At 39.5% G+C, this 22,874-nt stretch overlaps 1 protein-coding gene across 2 annotated transcripts in view; it reads right to left on the bottom strand.

Annotated features, from left to right (window-relative positions):
- The window catches only part of LOC126236917 (protein regulator of cytokinesis 1-like), a 231,708-nt gene that overhangs the window by 147,181 nt on the left and 61,653 nt on the right, over window positions 1–22,874 (bottom strand). For both annotated transcript variants that reach the window (XM_049946571.1, XM_049946572.1), the window contains exons 3-5: window positions 15,069–15,179; window positions 4,888–5,028; window positions 4,567–4,686 (exon numbers count right to left, since the gene is read on the bottom strand). In XM_049946571.1, the coding sequence (XP_049802528.1) occupies window positions 4,567–4,686; window positions 4,888–5,028; window positions 15,069–15,179 (372 nt within the window). The remainder of the gene's footprint in view (window positions 1–4,566; window positions 4,687–4,887; window positions 5,029–15,068; window positions 15,180–22,874) is intronic.

The raw sequence follows: 22,874 nt of genomic DNA, 5'->3' as shown, positions 1-22,874 counted from the left end.
CGCCAATGACATTGTAATTCTGTGAGAGACTGCAAAGGACTTGGAAGAGCAGTGGAACGGAATGGACAGTGTCTTGAAAGGAGGATATAAGATGAACATCAACAAAAGCAAAACGAGGATAATGGAATGTAGTCGAATTAAGTCGGGTGTTGCTGAGGGAATTAGATTAGGAAATGAGACACTTAAAGTAGTAAAAGGGTTTTGCTATTTGGGGAGCAAAATAACTGATGATGGTCGAAGTAGAGAGGATATAAAATGTAGACTTGCAATGGCAAGGAAAGCGTTTCTGAAGAAGAGGAATTTGTTAACATCGAGTATAGATTTAAGTGTCAAGAAGTTGTTTCTGAAAGTATTTGTATGGAGTGTAGCCATGTATGGAAGTGAAATGTGGACGATAAATAGTTTGGACAAGAAGAGAATAGAAGCTTTCAAAATGTTGTGCTACAGAAGAATGCTGAAGATTAGATGGGTAGATCACATAACTAATGAGGAAGTATTGAATAGGATTGGGGAGAAGAGGAGTTTGTGGAACAACTTGACTAGAAGAAGGGATCAGTTGGTAGGACATGTTCTGAGGCATCAAGGGATCACCAATTTAGAATTGGAGGGCAGCGTGGAGGGTAAAAATCGTAGAGGGAGACCAAGAGATGAATACACTAGGCAGATTCAGAAGAATGTAGGTTGCAGTGGGTACTGGGAGATGAAGAAGCTTGCACAGGATAGATTAGCATGGAGAGCTGCATCAAACCAGTCTTGGGACTGAAGACCAGAACAACAACAACAACAACAACATCTGCAGTGGCTTTGGGAGTAGTTGTTAAAGTCTGAAAAGAAGGGCAGAAATTGTTTCTGCCATGGGTTCAGAGCATGAAGGTGTCGTTAATAGAGTTAACAAGATCTCGAGGTATTGAGTGGATAATTATCATTTTCAGTGGAGCCTATAAACTAATTACAGTAGGATGGTTCCATGACCATGCCTACTGTAGTTGCACTGATTTGTTTGTGGATTTAGTCTTCAAAGAAGAAATAATTATGGGTCACAATGTGGTGGGCCAGTAGGTTTAAGAAATATGATCAGGAAGTGCTAAAAAAAATTTGTGTCCAATGGTAGCAAAGCAACAGGATAGGGAACTGTTAATGTACAGTAATGTAACCTTCACAGTCATGTAATGATTCTTGTGGTAATGAACAGAAACAGTGTGAAGGCAGCGGAAGTAGTAATTAAAGCTTTGGACTTAAAAAGTGAGACTGCATGCGGTTGGCTGAAGATGCTCGTTGGTGAACTTAGAGGATCTTATTGTGAAAGTATTGTAACAGTCACAATAAACAGACCAGTGGAAATGAGTTCGTAGTGCCTACGAAGGACAATAAAAGGAGGTTGTAAAGTGTTGCCAGTGTAAGGAGCAGTGGCAGTTTTGCCTTTGGAGCACATTCGCAAATAAGCCTCTCACAGAATGCAACCTGATGTATGTAACTGGTAAGTATTATGCTCTAAGAAACTGTTAAAAATCTGCTTCTATCTTTCCTAGCACATGGCTCCACAACATGCAGCCAGGAGAACTTATGACATTGCTCGGGCTGACCATGGTAGAAACAATGGAAGAGAAACCTTGGGTAGCAAGCCTAAGTCGCACTCCTCAGCTTCGCTCAGACAGTGGAGTGACAGGGCGGTGTTTATCTGAGTACAAAATGCAGATGATTGAATTTATGGTCACACAAACAGTCAACAACAATCAATCAGGGGCTATTTGGCAAATGTCAGGTAATCCTCTATTAGTATTTTCACTCATTTCACAGAATTATACCGCATGTGTTGTGTTATGCAATTGACTAAAAAAAAAAGGACAATAAGCCAATAAAAACAAAAAACTATCGACAAATTTCACATTCAAACAGGAATAAAAAGTAGTACTGTCATAGCAGAAGATGTATGCAATGTAGTAACATGTAAAATAAAGTAAGATTTTTATTTGTAAATTCAGTAACCTACTTTGATGCTAAGAGCATTCAAAATATTAAAAACAATTCCTTGTTCAATTAATTTTTAGTGAAGAAACATATAAAAACTGAATTAGGAGTTATCTACAGACAGTAAGGCTTTGTAATGATGTGCCACTACCAATTTTCTTTAATTCACAATTGAAAACCACATGCAAAAAACATTTTTAGAAAAATGGAAAATCTGGATAAATGTCTGCACAATATCTGTGACAGCTGCTGTGATTGAGACAAGCTCCCCAACTTTAAAGGGTATCATGACATTTTTAACAAAGAACAATGCCTGAAACTATGTTTAATGCAACTGCCATGCTTTGCATAGGAAAGGACATCATCATAAAAAACCGAATTTCAATGAAAATGTTACCGACTCAATTGCTTCAGATGCTATTTATGTTGTCTGAGGCCTGTTTATTAATTATTTTCATTTAAACAAATGATTTTGCATTCACTTACAAAGCCCCCAGTTGTATTAGCCAGGAGCTACCAATGAAGAAGAGGGATATGCATTCAGGTGACAGGTTTTGGGATGGACCTATGGAGGTTGGTTTGGTGAATTAGGGGAGAGGACCAAACAGGAGGCCATTGGTCCCATTGGATTAGGGAAAGATGGGGAAGGAAGTCGTCCATGCCCCTTCAAAGGAACCATCCTGGCATTTTCCTGGAGCGATTTAGGGAAATCACAGAAAACCTAAATCGGGATGGACGGACGCGGATTTGAATCATCATTCTCCCAAATGCGAGTCCAGTGTGTTAACCACTGCTCTACCTTGCTCGGTACTTATGGAGGTCATATTCGGTTTTTGGGATGGAACTGTATTTTTAAGGGTTGTAGATAGTACTGTCACGAAGTTATAACTGTTTGAGACATTGTTCTATTCAGTTTTTGGTATGCTGCGTTCAGTGGGGTAACAATGGGGTAGGTGTCTAAGACATGTTTCCATTACAGGGAAGCAAGTAAAAAGGAATAAGCAAAAATTTTCGTTTAATGTGTCAATAACTACAAAATCACTAAAGTACGCGCACAAACTCTGATTAGGGGAGGAAAATGGCCATGTCCTTTTCAAACAAACGATTCATCTTGAACAACTTATGGAATTTAGGGAAAACTTAAATTTGGACTGATGGCAGTTTGAAGCCCAATCCACCCAAACTCAGTGGAATGAGTAAAGGAAGGAAGGCCCTTTATTAGCCCAGCAAGGTTGAAACTAAGTTTGGAGATAAAAAACGAAGCTTTTCAGAGAACTGAGAATTCTGCAGAACTCAGTTTTTCAGAAGATAGGTTGACAACAGTGTTGGAAGCCTGAAGGGGGTGTTCAGGGAAAGTATTTTTTATTTGAAGTGAAAAGTTTCTGGAAAAGTAGAAGCCAGATTAGGTTATCAAGGCAGGGCCTCCAAACTATAACAGATTGTTGAGGAGTTGGATGGGAGTAGTATATTCTTTGCTCAGTCGTTAAATGATTGAGGTTATTTTTTCGGATGCTAGCGGGAATAAAAGCCCCCCCCCCCTCCCCTGCCACACACACACACACACACACACACACACACACACACCCTCTCCTTTCTAGCTGTCAAAGGCCGACACTGTCTCATAACTGGCATACACAACATTACTGCATCAGGATAAAAAGATTTTGCAAAAGGAGTAGAGGAAAATTATTTACAGTCATAGTTCAGTGTGTGATTGCAAAGAACCATAATTGTGAGGGTTAGGGATTGATGGAATAGGAAAAGCCGAAATCATTTATACAAGGTAGGCAGAGGTGCCAATTGTAATAGATAGTCCAGAAAGCTGACCAACAGCCGCCAAAAAGCAAAAGCTCTTGTTACTGAGAAATGTAATGAAGTGACATTGGATGATATCGAGAAGTTTCATGAACAAGTCTCACTGGATTGAATTCTTTAGTGCAATGAAGTATCTATTCTGGAGTTGGCACTTCAATCATTTCATCAACATTTAATGAAGAAAGTCCTTTATTAACTTTGGAACAAAATAAAATGAAAAGAGAGAGAGAATATAAGCAAGGAGATAGTGATTGACAACAGCCCAACTAATTTGCGAATCTTAAATTTATTGTTATTGAGCTTTTAGTGTGAAGTAAGATGCACCTGTTGTCCAAATGTACAATTTGTTTAACACAGCATGTTTTAGAACAACGTGATTCCATTAACAAGTGTTAAAATTAATACATCGTTGGACACTGTCAAAAATAATTAGCAAGCAGCAAGAATGCAGTGTCAAACATGAGATGAGGATAAAATATATTTGACAGTGCATTCTTGCTGCTTGCTTATTATTTTTTGACTGTGCTTAGTGGTATATTAATTTAAGAACTTGATAATGTTATGATGTTGTCCCAAAACATTGTGTTATATAAATCAAATTTTTGGACAATTGGTGTCTCTTAGCTGTCCACAGGCATTGTGTTACAGCTGTACTATAATTTCACAACAGATCAGTGCACTTTGACTAAAATTTAAATGCAGTACTTAGTGAAGAAAATTGCAGTATCTTGATAAATATTTCAATTAAAGAATAATGTATGAAGCCAGTATGTTCTATAGTACCTTTCGTGACTGCAGATCTCGAAGTCTTTGATTGAAAATGGCTATCTCATCCCTTGTTGGTAGAGCATCCTCTACTTTAATCTCTGTAGCTTCTCCAAGACTTGAACACAGTTCTGCCTCCTAAATGAAAAAGTTTTACAGCAAAGTGACATTTTCTATAATATTCAATGATGTGTGAAGTTTAATGTCTAAAAATACAAGAAAATATTCAAAATTTGGGAACACTGAAGCAAAAATCAAACACTCATTACTGAAATGAATTGCATCAGAATGTAAGCTGTGTTAATTATTACACTCTAGAGAATAAAGAGACACTGTCACCTGCTTTGAAATCTCCAATATTTCTTTCATGAGCACACACTTCTTCTCCTGAAGTTTTCTTGTTTCACACTCTACCTCAGTAAGAGCCTCACATAAAGGCAGCGTATCATATAATGCAGGATAAAAATGAACTTCAAGTTCCTGCAGAAATTAAAATAATATGATTTGATGCTTGCTAAACTTACATAGTATCAAAATTTGAAGTTTGTGTACATGTCTGCTGAGTGAGAAACTGATGAGCAGCACTATTAATAAAGACCACTTTTCTTTTTAAAAAATCAGGCAAATGGTAACAACCACCATTTTTTAACTATTTACAATTACAAGACAATACTCTCAACACAAATGTTGAAAATTCTACGTATAATATCACAGTTAATACAAAATTAACTACTATCTCTGGATGAAAACTACTTTAAATTATTTATAACTTCTAACTGTACTTTGTACATAAAATACATATGTAATACTTAGAAGCCAGCCCAAATACTAAACTGAAGAGTATCAAGGGCAGAATGTATATTTTTTACTTATACACGAGTTACATTGGCAACACTACCATCAGTTCTATTTTTTGATGGGCTGGTCGACAAATCAGGAGTTTCGTTGGCTTACAAGTTAATGAAATTTTCTCTCACATCTTAATGCTAAACTATAGGAATGCTGATCTCTAATCAGTGGAAAGTTTGGAGAGAGAATTTTGAATTTAAACTTTATTAGTGTAAAATAAATATGCAGTCAGAATTATGCCGTAGTATCAATGAAAGGCATTTACTATTGATTCATTATATGCCTGTAAGATCCAAGAACAAGACATGGAAATGGAAAGGACAAATCAGAGTCGATCCAGCAGCAGAGCAGGAATCCTGCAGGGCTCAATTTCGGGTCCACTTCTCTTCCTTGTGTATGAGAATGACCTTTCACTTAACATTCAAAAAGCAAAATTGGTACTTTTTGCAGACAATACTAGTGTTATCATAATTCCCTTCAGATAGAGAGCAACTTGGTAAATGATATTTTCCAAAGAATTATGAAGTGGTTCTCCAAAAAATGGACTCTCCCTAAATTTCGAAAAAAAAAAGAAAAAGAAAAATGTACTACACTCAGTACTGTACAACAAATGTTCCAAATTTTTGGGTGCGCATAGTAATGAAAACTTGAACTGGAAGAAACGTTACAAGCTTCTCAAACAATTTTAAGTTCAGCTACTTTTGCTCTTCGTACAATTACTGATCTTGGAAACAAACATATTAATCTCCTGGCACCTGTTGCATATTTGCACTCAATTATGTTGTACCAAACAAATTTCTGGGGTAGCTCATCACTTGGAAAGAAAGCACTCACTGCACAAAAGCAAGCAGTAAGAATAATATGTGGTGTTCATCCACAGACCTAGTGTCCTCTTCACGGAGCTAGGCAATTTTAACTGCACCGTTGCAATACATACATCTGCTAATGAAATTACTAATAAATAATCCATCCCAATTTGAGAGGAACAGTGACTTCCATACCTACAACACTAGAGGGAAAAATGACATTTATTGCCCTTTGTAAAGCTGTCAGTGGCTAAGAAGAGAGTTCAACATGCAGGAACAAAAATTTTTGATCATTTGCTCAGTAACATAAAATGTCTGACAGGTAACAAAACAAGTTTCAAATCTGTGCCCGCACACGCATGCGCGCGCGCGCACACACACACACACACACACACACACACACACACACACACACACACTCACACTTGACCACCTTCACAAACCAATCCAAATTGCTTTAAAATGTGGCAGCTATACATCCTTTGCCATTTCCACCATACTGAAATGCAACTCAGGCAGCATTTTGGCACATTTAAGATAAGAGACCCTGCAACTATTAAATCCCTCTTTTCGCCTTGGGTTCCATCCTGAACATATCGGCTGCTAAAGCAAGCTCGCTCCTTTTATCAAACCGGCCTAACTTGATTTTGATCAAATGTATTTTCTTTTATATGCCTTCTTTCACTTGTATTATCATCTTAAGTGGAATTCTATCAATGTCGCAAACAGCCCAACCAGTCATACCGTGCCAAACTCTGACAATGAAGTACAACCCTACATTGGAGGAAGTATTGAAATTGGCTCAATGATTCAAGTATCCCAGGCAGCCAGCTGCCATTTAGAATCTTGGGCAGACATGGAGGCCATCCCTTTCTTCAACCCATGTAAAGCATTCAGCTTAGCCGACAAAGAGGAAGTAGCTATCATCAAAAGGAAACACTGGCTCAGCCCTACGAACGAGGACATACTCTCAGCCACTCAACTGGAGCACTCCCGCTGTGCTCAGACTGCTTTCGGAAGCATTCTGGGGATGACTGCCCAGAAAGTTGTGCACAATGCAACAAAGACAGATGCCTTGCTTCCATATTTCTAGCCTCCTCATTATGGTACTCCCCTCAAAAATGGCTACTAATGTAATCACAACAGACTTTCAAACCACAATGCTGGCCCTGAATAAATTTTGCACTATGCTTGCAATGTGCAACACAAACCTAAGACTCTGTAGCGACTGACGTTCAAAAACTGTTCCACACACTACAGGCGTCCTGTCTCGTGTAATCTTGACGAATCCCTGTTCTTTCAACTGTCATTGGAAAACCTCAGTCGTATCATCTCTCAAGATAGATTTCAGACTACGAAAAAGCACGTGGAAATGGTCACAGAACTCCCCAGCTCCTCAAACTACAAGAAGTACAATCTTTCCCTGGGAAAATCACGTATTATAGTAAATTTATTCCTGGCACTGTAGTGACTGCACATCTACTGTACAATCTTTGGAAGAAAGGACTCTCTTTCTCTTGGTTGATGGATTGTGATTGGGCATTCCATACCTTCAAATAGGACTTACTCTGCACAACATGCCTCGCCACTTTCTAGTTACAGAAGTATGCTGGATGTGTTGGCAACTATTACCAGTAATAGTTGCCAACACATCTGAAGGGCACTTGAGCACAATATTAGAGCACAGTAATACCTATGGCCCTGAAGAACCAATTGCTCGTGCTTCAAAAATAATGACCACTGCCCAGAAGTAGTAGTTCCAGATTGAAAAGGAAGTGCTCGAGATCATTTAAGCATTAAGAAAGTTCAAAATTTTTCTCTAAGGAGCCAAGTTCCACTTACTGACTGATCATTAGCCCTCGATATCGCTCTTCAGCCCAGCTGCTGAGCAGCTTAATCAAACAGCCCATCAGCTTCAGTGATGTTCTGTTTCTCAGTAGATACAACTATGAGTTACATTTCCGAAACACTACTCAGCACGCACACACTGATGCCTTGGTGTGCCTCCCAATGACCCAAATCCGGCGTCCAGTCAGGACAAGGCCTTTTGTTTCCATTTAGACAATGAGGCCCAGCAAGCCATGAACGACTTCCACATCATTGGATACCATATGATAGGCACCACGGTACCCCCCTCCATGTTGCTGCATCCCTAGGCACCACCACCACATGCCATGTGCCAATTGGAACCTGGTCAAGCATGTATACCCCTCTAAAGCTCCCACGGACATAGCTCTCATCCAGCACACTTCTTGGCATCCTGCCGGGTGCTGGGCTACAAGACACAGCACTGTTCTTTGTCCTCATATGGAGGAAGGGGCATCGTAACCCACTGGGCTACCACCCCCTTAGGCGGACATCAAAAACCATTGATGCCATTGCCACCGACCAGTCACAGTTATGACTCGTCTGCTTTTTCTGCCACCCACTACTGTGCGCCTCAGCCACTAGAAAGAGAGACCACTGCAAATTTGCCCTGCAGGTACTCCCCTAGTGCCACCTGCACCAGATTTCATTATGGCCATCTATTTATATGGCTGTTGCAGGCCACTCTGGCCTTTTTGTCTTCGTTGGCAGTACTGTGCACTTACCATTCTCTACATGGGAAACCATTTGCTGTAACGCTGAATTATTCTTGTGGTTTTGTCTTTGGGATTCTGCACTATCCTTGTGACATTTGTATTAAACTTGGACTATAAAATACACTGCTCAAAAGAATTTGCGGAGCACATATATCAATGTCCAGTATGTTATATCTATTTTGATACAGATAGCGCCTGTGATCCTACTGCATAGCTCGAGATCTTCGCTTTCAATGCATTCAACAAATAAAATCATTTGCCTTCTATTGGCTGTGTTATGCATTACAGTATCAGGTGACCCTGCAGAAGAAAGTGAGTACTGGTGTTCCCTACTGAGGTACACAGATGGCAGTTGTCATCTGTGTACATCGTATTCAGCCAAGCACATGCAATGCAACATTTTAATGCAGTGCAAGTTGCAAGAGCTGTCTGTTTGATCCAAGGAAGATGAACTTTCTATCGTGTTGCTGCAGATGCCAATGTATTTCCATCTGCCAACCATAAGTTGGTGGCATGCTACAAGGATGCAGGCCAGTACACAAGGCAAGTTGGACAAGGTCACTGACGCATTACAACCACACATGAAGACCACTATTCGGCCACCTGTGTTGCGGCATTATACAGCTACTGCCAGAGCACTGCAAGACCATGTCAGAGGGGCCACTGGAGTCATTGTCCCCAATCAGAATGTAAGAAAAAGGTTACGAGAAAGAATCTTATGAACCAGTCATCCTGTTTAAGTACTCTACTTGACACAACAACATGTCACAGCTCACATTCAGTTCTGCCATTCCCATGTCAACTGGCAACTTTGTCATTGGCAAAACATATTATTCAATAAGAGTTCATATTTCTTCTGACACAAGGTGATGGTTGTGTTCACTTGTGGAGATGCCATGGGGTGCAATACCTGTCAGATGTTGAGGACATCAACAGATTCGGGCAAAGTAATCTGATAGTGTGGGGAAGCATCAGTGTCAATAGCCCTACAGATCTTGTTATTGTACATAGTCCCCTTACTGCCAGGCAGTACACTGAAATATAGGTTGGACATGTGGTGGCTGCTGCACATGGTGCTGGCAATGAATTTTTTCTCATGCACAATAATGCCAAGGGCTACGTGGCAGGTGTTACCAAGGATGTCTTCTGAAGCCTGAACACTGAAGTAATGGAACGGTCGGTGGTGGTTCCCAATCTAGAATCCATCAAGCACTTGCAGGGCACACTTGACAAATGTGTTCATGGTCGTTCTGTTCCACCACAGACTCTCTAAGAACTCTTACTGAAGAATTTGAATGGATACCACAAGGTGACTTCCAGACTTATAAGGAGCCACTGCATTAGTATCAGGCAGTAATAAATGCTCACAGAAGGCATACATTTTATTGAAGCTCTCAAACTCCAATGAAAATAAACCCAGGATGACAGGATGAATGATTGTTTCCACTTTGTTTTCAACAGCTATTGGGCATTTCAGTTCTTGTTGGGTAAATAAACAAGAATGTAATGATGTTTTGTTGTGTACTTAATATGTGAAATATAAAGGTATAATTTGGTAACATACCCAGTCTTCAATTATTGCTCAATGGAGTATTGCAGATTCCCAAAGTCATGTTACCCTAAAATTCTTCCGAATGGAGTATCAGTTGACTGACATGCAGCACAATTATTTCTGTTGCGAGTCACAACACATCCCCATGAGATGGAGGCATCCAAATCTCATTCCATCACACTCCTGATCACCTCACTGAGTCCATCACTTTTTTAGAGAGGTTTCTAACCCCATCTCCACTTCCAATTCAAACATACACAATCAATTTACCACATTTATTATTCCAGGTGGAAGGCCAAGTACCCACACAGTACACCAAAATTAACAATTAAGGTTGCTGACAACCTTATTAGTAATAGTAATTCCGTCCACATGTCTCTCACTGCCAAAAGCATAAAAAAAGACTCATCACCATCAGTTTACAAAATATGCTCCCATTTAAAAGATTACCTAACCCTGAACACATTTCCCTTAGAGCCCATTTCATAATCTACTGGAACATCGAACTCATCTACATGGGTTAGACAAAAATATAAAAACAAATCATGAGAAATCGGTGCTTCAAATTAAATGCAGATGCTAGCCAAGCCTGGAGGTTGCACTGTTGAATGTGACAACAAATGATACCTGTACAATGTCCTCAATGTACGTTGCAAGTGTCCTGCGTAATTGTGAGTGCATTTGTCGGAGCTAAGTGAATTCAAACATGAGCAAAGTGTTGTTGCTCGTATGATGGGTACTTCAGTAACCGAAGTTGCCGACATGCTTGGTGTTTCAAGAGGCACTGGGTCGTATGAATAAAAATGGAAAATGTACTTTATTATTGGAAATTTGGAGAACCTTCTTGGTTGGCCTGAATAAAGAGTCAGAATATATGAGGGCTGTTCTAAAAGTAAGGTGACTTTCCAAATTGTGCTGGCAACGTACATTCGATTATTGATCTTTTTTTGTGGTATTGGTAAACATGTCCCGAACGTATGTTCACAGTTTCAAGTGTACAGCATACTTCGTTTGTTTTTGACAGATAAAAAGGTTAGATTGTTTTAGTGTGCTTGGCGATTTTTGATTATTATAAAAAATTGAGCAACGAATTTGCATCAAATTTTATGTGAAAATGGAATGAAGTGCTCTAAAACACATTAAATGTTGACAGTGGCATTAGGTAAGTCTGCTCTAAGTAAAAAAAAGTTTAGAATTGGTAAAAGCTCTTCCAAGATGGCCGAGAAGATGCCAATGACGAACCTCACTCTGGACGCCACAGCATATCCAGATGATAATGTCAAAGACATGAAGAAAATTGTTTTGAAAAATCATCAAATTACTGTAATAGAAGTTGGTGAGGATGTTGGCATATCAGTTGGCTTGTGTCATGCATTTTTTTCAGATATTTTGAACATGAGACATGTGTCAGCGAAGTTTGTTCCGAAACTTCTCAATTTTGATCAGAAGAACCGTCGCATGAGCATCGCTCAGGAGCACTTGAATGAAGTCAATGACATTGCTGATTTGCTCAAAAGGGTCGTGACTGTTGATGAAACATGGGTTTAAAGTTATGACATTGAAACCAAAGCCCAATTGTCTCAATGGAAGCATCCCAGAGAGCCAAGACTGAAAAAGCACGCCACATTCGAACAAATGTCAAAGTTTTGCTAACTGTTTAATTATCGGGGGGTAGTGCATCATGAATTTTTGCTTCAAGGTAGTACGGTCAATAAGGAGTATTATCTTAATGTTATGCGCCGTTTGCGAGAAGCAATATGCAAAAAAGTCCAGAATTATGGAAAAATAATTCATGGCTTTTGCATCACAACAATGCATCTGCTTATTTCTCATTGCTTGTGAGATGTTTTGGCCAAAAACAACACAACAACCACGCCCCAGTCACCATATTCACCAGATTTGGCCCCCCTGTGAATTTTTCCTGTTCCCAAAACTGAAGACACCTATGAAAGGATGAAGATTTTCAGTGACTGAGGAAATAAAAACTGCACCACTGAAAGTACTCAAGGCTGTACCAAAATATGCTTATGAGAAGTGCTTCGAGGATTGGAAGAAGCGTTGGCGAAATTGTATTGTATCCTAGGGGGGATTACTTCGAAGGGGACAACATGAATATTGATGAATAAATAAATATTTTTTCATAAAAATATAAAGCCACCTTACTTTTTGAACACACCACTTACTTCACGTGAGAATGTTCTCAGCTTGAGTGAGAGGGTGTGGTAAGTTGCTCCACACAGAGAACATTCTACAATTTTGTATGAACAAAACTTCAAGTTAAATTTTACTGAGTTTTCTTTCATTAAAAATGGGAGAATCCATGTTGCTTGTAAGGCGAAAAAATATACATGTAGCCCAAAGAAATGCTGAAGAGAGAAATTGTAAAAGAAAACTCATGCATACACCAGACTGCTGTGTCACTGACATTTTCAGATGTTCTTCTTCGTGTTATCCAAAAAGCACCTTTGTGGACTCAATTTCCCAGAAACTTACAACAAGAAGCAGTAAAAGGTACGTGCCGTTCAAAGTATCAGTTTCCACATGCAGTGTGGGCCCTTGATTGCACACGCATACCAGTCATAAAACCTGCTCTACATGGAGACCAATATATTAATTGAAAGGGCTTTCCTACTGTCAATGTGCAAGGCAATACATGATTATGGTGAAGTGTTTAGCTTCAAAATTCAGGTTATGAGGGGTAAGACATTACACCAGTTTTGAATATTAATAAGATGGCCTTATCGGTAACTAATTCCAAATGAAGTTCACTTCACAAGTTCAGTCTGTAGAACATAAAATAAAAATTACTGTAATACTAAGATACTGTTTTCTTTTTTTTTTTGTATCGTTTTTGTTCCTTGCCCTAATACCAGTTGGCCTATTTAAGTTACATTTTTTTGACGCATAAATCTCTCTTAAATCTCTCTCTCTCTCATATAACCAGGCAGATTAGAAAAATTAATAGCTTGTTAACTACAAATCTATCAATCTAATTCTCATAATGAAACCTCTTGGGTGATCTGCTTAAGTACTTGATACGAGCTCAGACAATTGTGCCTCACATTTAATCTAAAATATCTCATTTTAGAAAGTTCTGACTGAGTTCCAGTTTGGAGTAGATGAAAATGTGATGCATTCTGAAGATTTCAGTCGCATGTGTTCACCTAACCTTTTTTAAGTGTTTCCTGCGTGCCAAAACTTCAGTAAGATCATCAGAAAATGCATTTTTGTAAACTGACAGTAACTGTTTTAATAATCTGATGTCACACATAAAGCTATAATCGAAACATAATGCAACTCTTCCAGAACACACTGATGCCAATTCCATATTTGTACATTGAATAGTTTGACTGGGCGAGTTGAATTCAAACGTAAGATTATGTGTGTGTTCATCTGAATCTTCCACGTGGGTTTCCAACCACTTTGACATTTATCTGTACCTTATACTTGCTGCATAAATGTTAACTGGTCAGGAATTCTGTAGTGTAAATCAAGAAGGACATTGATGAGATCAAGACTGTATGGTGGCTCATGGCACCTCCACTTCAAATGCTTCAGAAAATGTGTTGTTTGCTGAGCCACATAAGGACAAGCATTGTTACCTTTATTCTTTACATTTTTTATATTCATCTAAGGACTTTACATAATCATACTGTACTCATTTGTTACAAGTTTTACTTCATTGGTTGGGTCTCTCTATTCCTTTACGATCAACCTAAGCCTGTGGAAGTGGTAGAATACTGGTTCAAATGGCTCTGAGCACTATGGGACTTAACATCTATGGTCATCAGTCCCCTAGAACTTAGAACTACTTAAACCTAACTAACCTAAGGACATCACACAACACCCAGCCATCACGAGGCAGAGAAAATCCCTGACCCCGCCAGGAATCGAACCCGGGAACCCGGGCGCGGGAAGCGAGAACGCTACCGCACGACCACAAGATGCGGGCTAGAACACTGGAAATCTCATTCCTAGAAACTATAATAATGAGCAGTTAGGCAGAGTACCACATGTCTGGGTAATCAGAATACAAAATGGGATAGGGCAGGAGCCCCAGAGGTTACTCATTCATTACTGTTTCATCTCCAAAGTCGTCCACTTGTGATGAGAACAGCTCTCTGAGATTTTTATTATATTTTTTACAGATACCTACATATTTTCACTATCCATGATCCCTACTCTTTGATATGCCCAAAATTTCACCACTGAAAGTACTCGGAACTTACGGTAACAGAAAGCAGTAAGTGCCTATTGGATATGGGGTTCAGAAAATCCCATTTGCCAGACTTGAACTCAGCCAGGACAGAGATACTTACACTATAACACAAGTGGAAAATTAGCCTCATGGTGAACATAAGTCCTAAACTTTCCAGTACTCAATATCTGCCTGCAACAAACTGTGATTCAATCACATCCTGGAGTCTTCCTACCACCTTTGTAAAATATGTCACTATGAAAAATACTGTTAAGACGAGCCTTTGAGCATTCCTACAAAACACAGAATTTATTTGATGTAAAATATATTCATATTCTTTCTTTCATAAAAATCATACAGAATTATAATAAATTGTACTCTGAGCTACTTTAACCTCAGCAGAAACACCCTGGAGAAAAGTTTCATTTTTGCTCTTCAGTTAAAATGACCCTGATTGAATCTTCTCATTGACAACAAATATTAAACTTTTGTACAATAACATGATATCACCTACAGCATATTATCTTTCTTACCTTACTTAGTTTGTCAGCTTCATGCAATAAAGAATTCAGCCTTTCGTGCATCTCATGTTTCTTCTGTTGCTCTCTAGAAATAATATGCTCGATACTATTCTGGATGCACTCCTGCAAAACACCATGTAATACTGTAATGGTAACACTATGGGAAATTATACTGATAGAAGTAGAAGAACTAGATGTTACAGTGTTAATGACTGTCAGTTGAAAAAATTGCACACATTGTAGCTTAACGAATGAACAGTGCTGATCTCCTATAATCCAAAATACTGTGCTGCTGTCTATAACTTCCATATTCCTCAGTTATACTGTCATTATCATAGCCACTAAGAGAAAGGCAGGTCAATTCTACTCATGAGAATCATCCAAAAAATCAACAGAAACTGTCTCTTTGTTTGAGTCACAAATGATATGATTACGGGTAAACTAGCTTTGGGCATTAAAATGGGTTCATCAGATCTGTAATACACCCAAAAACATATCTTCTAATAATAATAATAATAATAATAATAAGGCGACGAAAAGAACAAACCACTAATAGGGCTAACCCCCCTTTTAGTGTGATTACTTGGTTCAGGACAGAACTAAAGAAGCCTCGGACAAGCGCCGTCATGGTCGGGGACGGCGCTTGAACCCTATGCCTGCCCACAATGGTAATGACACTGCTAGCCAACTGGAAAATGATTTAAATCCAAATAGAGGTGTTTTGCAGGATATGCTTCCTGCAACCACCCTAGAAGGAAAACAAAGACAGAGGATGAGATGGTTAGATGAAGTTAATCGACACCTCATGTTCTGTTATTACCAAGCAACAAACCTAGGAACCAACACAACTGGATACAGATCACAAGTATACACAACATTTATTACCAGATACCCAGAATTAAAAATTTTAACAGAACAACGTCTAGCTGATCAGATTCGTGTAATAATAAAAAATAACAGGATACCCCAGTCAGAATTAGAAAACATCAAACAACAAGTACAACAAATACTGGAACAAAATAATGTGCAATTAGAAGAAGAAGAAAATACAGTAATGGACTCAAACATCTCAGAGCAAACAAACAAAGAACAACACGCATCAATTAAACAATCAGAGGAAAATGAAATTTTAAGACAGCCACCAGCACAAGCACAAATAGAACACGAAGTGACACACATGTTAGATATAGAAGAAAAATTTCAGTTGACATATATAGAATACAAAGACACAAATACAGACATTAGACCATTCTTGCATAGACCACCAAATAGCCCACAAGTCGAAACAACAATAAAAACTATCAACACAATCATACACAACAAAATAAATGAATACACAACTATGGAAGAGTTACAACTACTGGTTTATGTAGGAGCACTCACTACACTAAATATACACACTAGGCAGATATCAGAACCAACCAACACACAGAAGAAACCCACAAAACCAGCATGGCAACACAGGCTACAGATCAGAATAGAAAAACTGAGAAAAGACATCGGACAGTTAACACAATTTATAAGAAATGAAATATCAGACAAAAAACGAAAAAGGTTAGGTAAAATCTCACAACAAGAAGCAATAGAGCAATTAGATGAAAAGAAGCAAAAATTACAAGCTTTGGCGAAACGACTTAGAAGATACAAAAAAAGTGAAAATAGAAGGAAACAAAACCAAACATTCAACACAAACCAAAAGAAATTTTACCAAACAATAGATAACACACACAAAAAAATAGACAATCCACCAAACATAAGAGACATGGAACACTTCTGGAGCAGCATATGGTCAAACCCGGTACAACATAACAGGCATGCACGGTGGATACAAGCAGAAACAGATACATACAAGATGATACCACAAATGCCTGAAGTGATAATTTTGCAACATGAAGTCACCCGAGCAATTAATTCTACGCACAATTGGAAAGCCCCTGGAAATGATAAAATAGCAAATTTCTGGCTAAAGAAGTTCACCTCAACACATTCACATCTAACTAAATTATTTAACAGTTACATTGCAGACCCATACATATTCCCTGATACACTTACACATGGAATAACTTATCTGAAACCTAAAGATCAAGCAGACACAGCAAACCCAGCTAAATATCGCCCCATAACATGCCTACCAACAATCTACAAAATATTAACTTCAGTCATTACACAGAAATTATGGACACATACAACACAGAACAAAATTATAAATGAAGAACAAAAAGGCTGCTGCAAAGGAGCGCGAGGATGTAAAGAGCATCTGATAATAGATGCAGAGGTGACATATCAAGCTAAAACTAAACAAAGGTCTCTACACTACGCGTACATTGATTACCAAAAAGCTTTTGATAGTGTACCCCACTCATGGTTACTACAAATATTGGAAATATACAAAGTAGATCCTAAATTGATACAGTTCCTAAACATAGTAATGAAAAACTGGAAAACCACACTTAATATCCAAACAAATTCAGATAATATCACATCACAGCCAATACAGATTAAGCGTGGAATATACCAAGGAGACTCATTAAGTCCTTTCTGGTTCTGCCTTGCTCTGAACCCACTATCCAACATGCTAAATAATACAAATTATGGATACAATATTACTGGAACATACCCACACAAAATCACACATTTGCTATACATGGATGATCTAAAACTACTGGCAGCAACAAATCAACAACTCAACCAATTACTAAAGATAACAGAAGTATTCAGCAATGATATAAGTATGGCGTTTGGAACAGACAAATGTAAGAAAAATAGCATAGTCAAGGGAAAACACACTAAACAAGAAGATTACATATTGGATAACCACAGCGACTGCATAGAAGCGATGGAAAAAACGGATGCCTATAAATATCTAGGATACAGACAAAAAATAGGAATAGATAATACAAATATTAAAGAAGAACTAAAAGAAAAATATAGACAAAGACTAACAAAAATACTGAAAACAGATTTGACAGCAAGAAACAAGACCAAAGCTATAAATACTTATGCCATACCAATATTGACCTACTCATTTGGAGTAGTGAAATGGAGTAACACAGACCTAGAAGCACTCAATACACTTACACGATCACAATGCCATAAATATAGAATACATCACATACATTCAGCAACAGAAAGATTCACATTAAGCAGAAAGGAAGGAGGAAGGGGATTTATCGATATAAAAAACCTACATTATGGACAGGTAGACAATTTAAGAAAATTCTTTATAGAACGAGCAGAAACTAGCAAAATACACAAAGCAATCACTCATATAAATACATCGGCTACACCACTACAATTTCATAACCACCTCTACAACCCGTTAGACCACATAACATCAACAGATACGAAGAAAGTAAATTGGAAAAAGAAAACACTTCATGGCAAGCACCCGTATCATCTAACACAGCCACACATCGATCAAGACGCATCCAACACATGGCTAAGAAAAGGCAATATATACAGTGAGACAGAAGGATTCATGATTGCAATACAGGATCAAACAATAAACACCAGGTATTACAGCAAGCATATTATTAAAGATCCCAATACCACAACAGATAAATGCAGACTTTGTAAACAACAAATAGAAACAGTAGATCACATCACAAGCGGATGTACAATACTAGCAAATACAGAATACCCCAGAAGACATGACAATGTCGCAAAAATAATACATCAACAGCTTGCCTTACAACATAAACTTTTAAAACAACAAGTTCCTACATACAAGTATGCACCACAAAATGTACTGGAGAATGATGAATACAAATTATACTGGAACAGAACCATTATAACAGATAAAACAACGCCACATAACAAACCTGACATCATACTCACCAATAAAAAGAAGAAATTAACACAACTAATCGAAATATCCATACCCAATACAACAAATATACAAAAGAAAACAGGAGAAAAAATTGAAAAATACATCCAACTGGCTGGGGAAGTCAAAGACATGTGGCATCAGGATAAAGTTGACATCATACCAATTATACTATCAACTACAGGAGTCATACCACACAATATCCACCAGTACATCAATGCAATAGAGCTACATCCAAACGTATATATACAACTACAGAAATCAGTAATTATTGATACATGTTCAATTACCCGAAAGTTCCTAAATGCAATATAACACATACCGTACAGTTAATAGGAAGTGACGCTTGATCAAGGTCCGCGTCACTTTCCATTCTTAACCAGACTTAAGGTCTGAGAAAGTAAAGAAATAATAATAATAATAACAACAACAATAAATACTAGCCGGAGGATGCAATCAGAAACTAATTTTCATTCTTCTGTGATTTAGTATCAGCAACACACCACAAAAATCAGAAATTTTACAATATTCTTCTCAAGGAATTACATAATTTAATTACAGATCCACCAAGCTATGCATTTAATTTCTCAGTTTTATGAATGTTTAAATAAAATTTGGCTACGAATTTTGCTCTCTCAAATGAACTCTGCTTCTACATATCCGAGACCCGACAAAGTAAATTAATACTGCATTCTTATCCATGTTGTACCCTCTGTCACACACACCATATGTGGCTTGTGGGGTGTAGATGACACTTTCTTGCCTTTCTCTTAACACATTAATCTTTTTATGACAGATTTAGTTCCTAGTATTAACACATAGATGTGAAAGGAGCATCTGCATATAAATTGCAGAGAATGGTTTACATGAACAGAGCCTGTTCACTACATTGTTATTTCTCACAATACTTTCTAACCTTTCCACGAGTGAAACATGAATTTTCTTGCCAGTTACTAATCTACGAAGAGATTAAATAATTTTTATGGCTCTGGGTTTTTGTTTTGCTTTTCTTTAGGGCACAAAAAAAAAAAAAAACTGGGGTCATACGCGCCCATGTCATAACTATAGAACACGAAGACAGAGCAGTTGAAAAACGACTATACATCAACCCCAACTGACATAATAGAAGACAGCTAAAAACAGACAAGTGGAAAGAAGGCCAAAGTAAGACACCATACAGAAATGGATGTACAAAACTAAAAATTAAATGGCTTTTGCCATTTTGCTTTGGTGGATAAAAAGTAAACTGTGGTCGACAGCCCATGCGTCATTTGCTAAAACAGTCCATAAATCAGAGAGAAAACTGAAGCAGGAACATAAATGGTTAAAAAAAATGGGCATTCCATCAGGAAGTGGCGGACAGTTAAAACTTGGGCACAATGCGTGTCGGTGGGAGGGCCAAGTGGAGGTCACTCAAGCCACTGGGACAAGCCTAATAAGCCGGAGCTTATTCCCATGAAGGGAGGTCCATTGGCAATTCCAAAGGGACACCACCTACTGACAGGCGGCAACACAGAGCTCATCGGAGGGAATATAGGTACTCGTGGGCTGAGGTACGAGGGCTGCAGCCTTGGCAGCAGCCTCGTTTCCTGGCAGACCGACATGACCAGGAACCCATAGATACATCACACTGGCTCCACCAAGAGTGGGAAAGTGACAGTTTTCCTGGACCTGCTGCACTAAGCGATGGGCGGTGTACAGTGCATATAGACTTTGAAGGACACTGAATGAGTCTGAGCAGAGGACACAATTGGGAAGGCTGTGTCGCCAGATGTACTCTACGGCCTGATACAAGGCGAAGAGCTCAGCTGTAAATACTGAGCAGTGTGCCGTAAGCCGATATTGAAAGACACAGATGTCAATGACGAAGGCACACCCGACTTCACGGTCAGTCTGAGAGCCATCAGTGTATACAAAGGTACTACCAAGAAGGTCCATGTGAAGGTCGTGAAACTGAAGGCAATAGCCCAACACTGGAGTAGTGTCCTTAGGAAGCGAATGAAAGCCAAGGTTAACATGGGCCACTTCACGAAACCACAGTGGTGAAGGGGAAAGATGCAGGTAGTGTGAAGTTAAGCCACCGTAGCAAATGTCAAAAGCAGACTCCAGTAGGTATCAGAGAAGAGGGACCTGCCCCATACTGGTGATCAAAGGAATCACCAAAGGAGGCGGCAGAGGATGGGTGGCCACGCATGGCAGAATAACAGCATGCATACCTGCTGAGGAGAAACTCACAGCGGCAGGACAGTGGTAGTTCAGCAGCTTCAGCATACAGACTCTCAACCGAGCTAGTGTAAAAAGCGCCCGTGGCCAAACGGATGCCACAATGGTGGATAGTGTTGAGACGGCATAAGAGGGATGGAAGCGCAGACACATAAACAAAGCACCCATAGTCGAGTTTCGAATGGACAAGGGATCGGTACGAACAGAGGAGGGTGGTCCGATTGACACCTAAAGAAGTACCATTGAGGACACTTAGGACGCTGAGGCACCGTGTACAGCAGGCTGACAGGTAAGTCACATGGAGGACCAAGAGAGTTTCCTATTGAGCATGAGCCCCAGGAATTTCGTAGTTTCACAAACAGAAGAGCAACAGGCACAAGATGTAAAGATGGTGGGAGAAACCACTTGCAATGACAGAAATTCATACAGACTGTTTTGCCAGTGGAAAAGTGAAAGCCAGTGTTGATGCTCCAGGAGTAAAGACAATAGAGACATCGCTGAAGACGCTGCTCAGTGAGACAGGTCCACGGAGAACTGCAACAGATGGCAAAATCGCCAACAAAAAGGGAGCCTGAGGTGCCCGGTGGGAGGCAGGCCATTATAGGGTTAAAGGCAATAGCAAAGAGGACGACCCTGCGGCACACAGTTTTCCTGGATAAATGTGTCCAACAAGGCAGAACCCACACACACCTCGAAAACTCGATCTTTTAAAAATTCCTGAAGGGAATAGGGCAGACAACCACAGAAGCCCCACATGTAAAGAGTACGGAGGATACCAGTTCTCCAGCAGGTGTTGTAGGCCTTCTCCAAATCGAAAAACACGTCCACAGTCTGGGATTTCTGCAGAAAACCAGTCATGACATGGGTGGTCAACTGCAGCATGCCGCACTTGAAATCCACCATACCAGCTAGGCATGAATCATACAATTCATCACCTTGTGAAAGCAGCTGGTAAGAGAGATGGGGTGCTAGCTAGAAGGAAGATTTTTGTCCTTACTGGGCTTAGATATGGGTATGACGGTGGCTTCATGCCAGCGTCCGGGAAACATGCCCCCTGTCACATGAGGTGGTCTGTGTTAAGCAGAAAGTGCTTGCCCGCAAGAGAAAGGTGCTGCAACATCTGAATGTGGATGGGGTCTGCCCCTGGGGTAGAAGATCAGGATGAACTGAGAGCATGCTCTAGCTCCCTCATAGTAAAAGCAGCATTGCAGCACTCACTATTCGGAGAAGAGAAATGTATCGCCCGAGCCTCCTCTGCTCGTTTCTGATGGAGGAAGGCAGGGTGATAGCGGGAAGAGCTCAAAATTTCCGCAAAATGGCGGCCCAAGGTGTTGGAGATAGCAAAAGGGTCCACAATGACATCATCTGCTACTGTCAGGCTGGAAACTGGGGAATGGATCTTGGTCCCAGAGAGCCATCGGAGGTTGCCCCACAAGACAGAGGAGGGGGTGGAACTGTTAAAAGAACTTGTGCATGAAATCCAGCCAGCTTTTTGCTAACCTGAAGAATGCAATGACACTGTGCACGCATCTGTTTATAATGGACACAGTTTGCCATCATAGGATGACAGTTAAAAACGAGGAGAGCACGTTGTCGCGTAAAAACTGCGCCACGGCGTGCCTCAGTCCAGCAGGGAACGGAGACACGGTGTGGTCAAGAGAAAGTGCTAGGAATGGAATGTTCTGCAGTGGTACGGATAACATTTGTAAGATATTCCATCTGATCATCACAACTGGAGAAATCACGTTCTTCGAAGGTCGCCAGGGAGG

Source organism: Schistocerca nitens, chromosome 2 (genome assembly GCF_023898315.1).
Source record: "Schistocerca nitens isolate TAMUIC-IGC-003100 chromosome 2, iqSchNite1.1, whole genome shotgun sequence".
Lineage (NCBI taxonomy): Eukaryota > Metazoa > Arthropoda > Insecta > Orthoptera > Acrididae > Schistocerca > Schistocerca nitens.
Note: the sequence above shows the minus strand (reverse complement) of the source record. Positions and strands in the feature narration are given on the sequence as shown.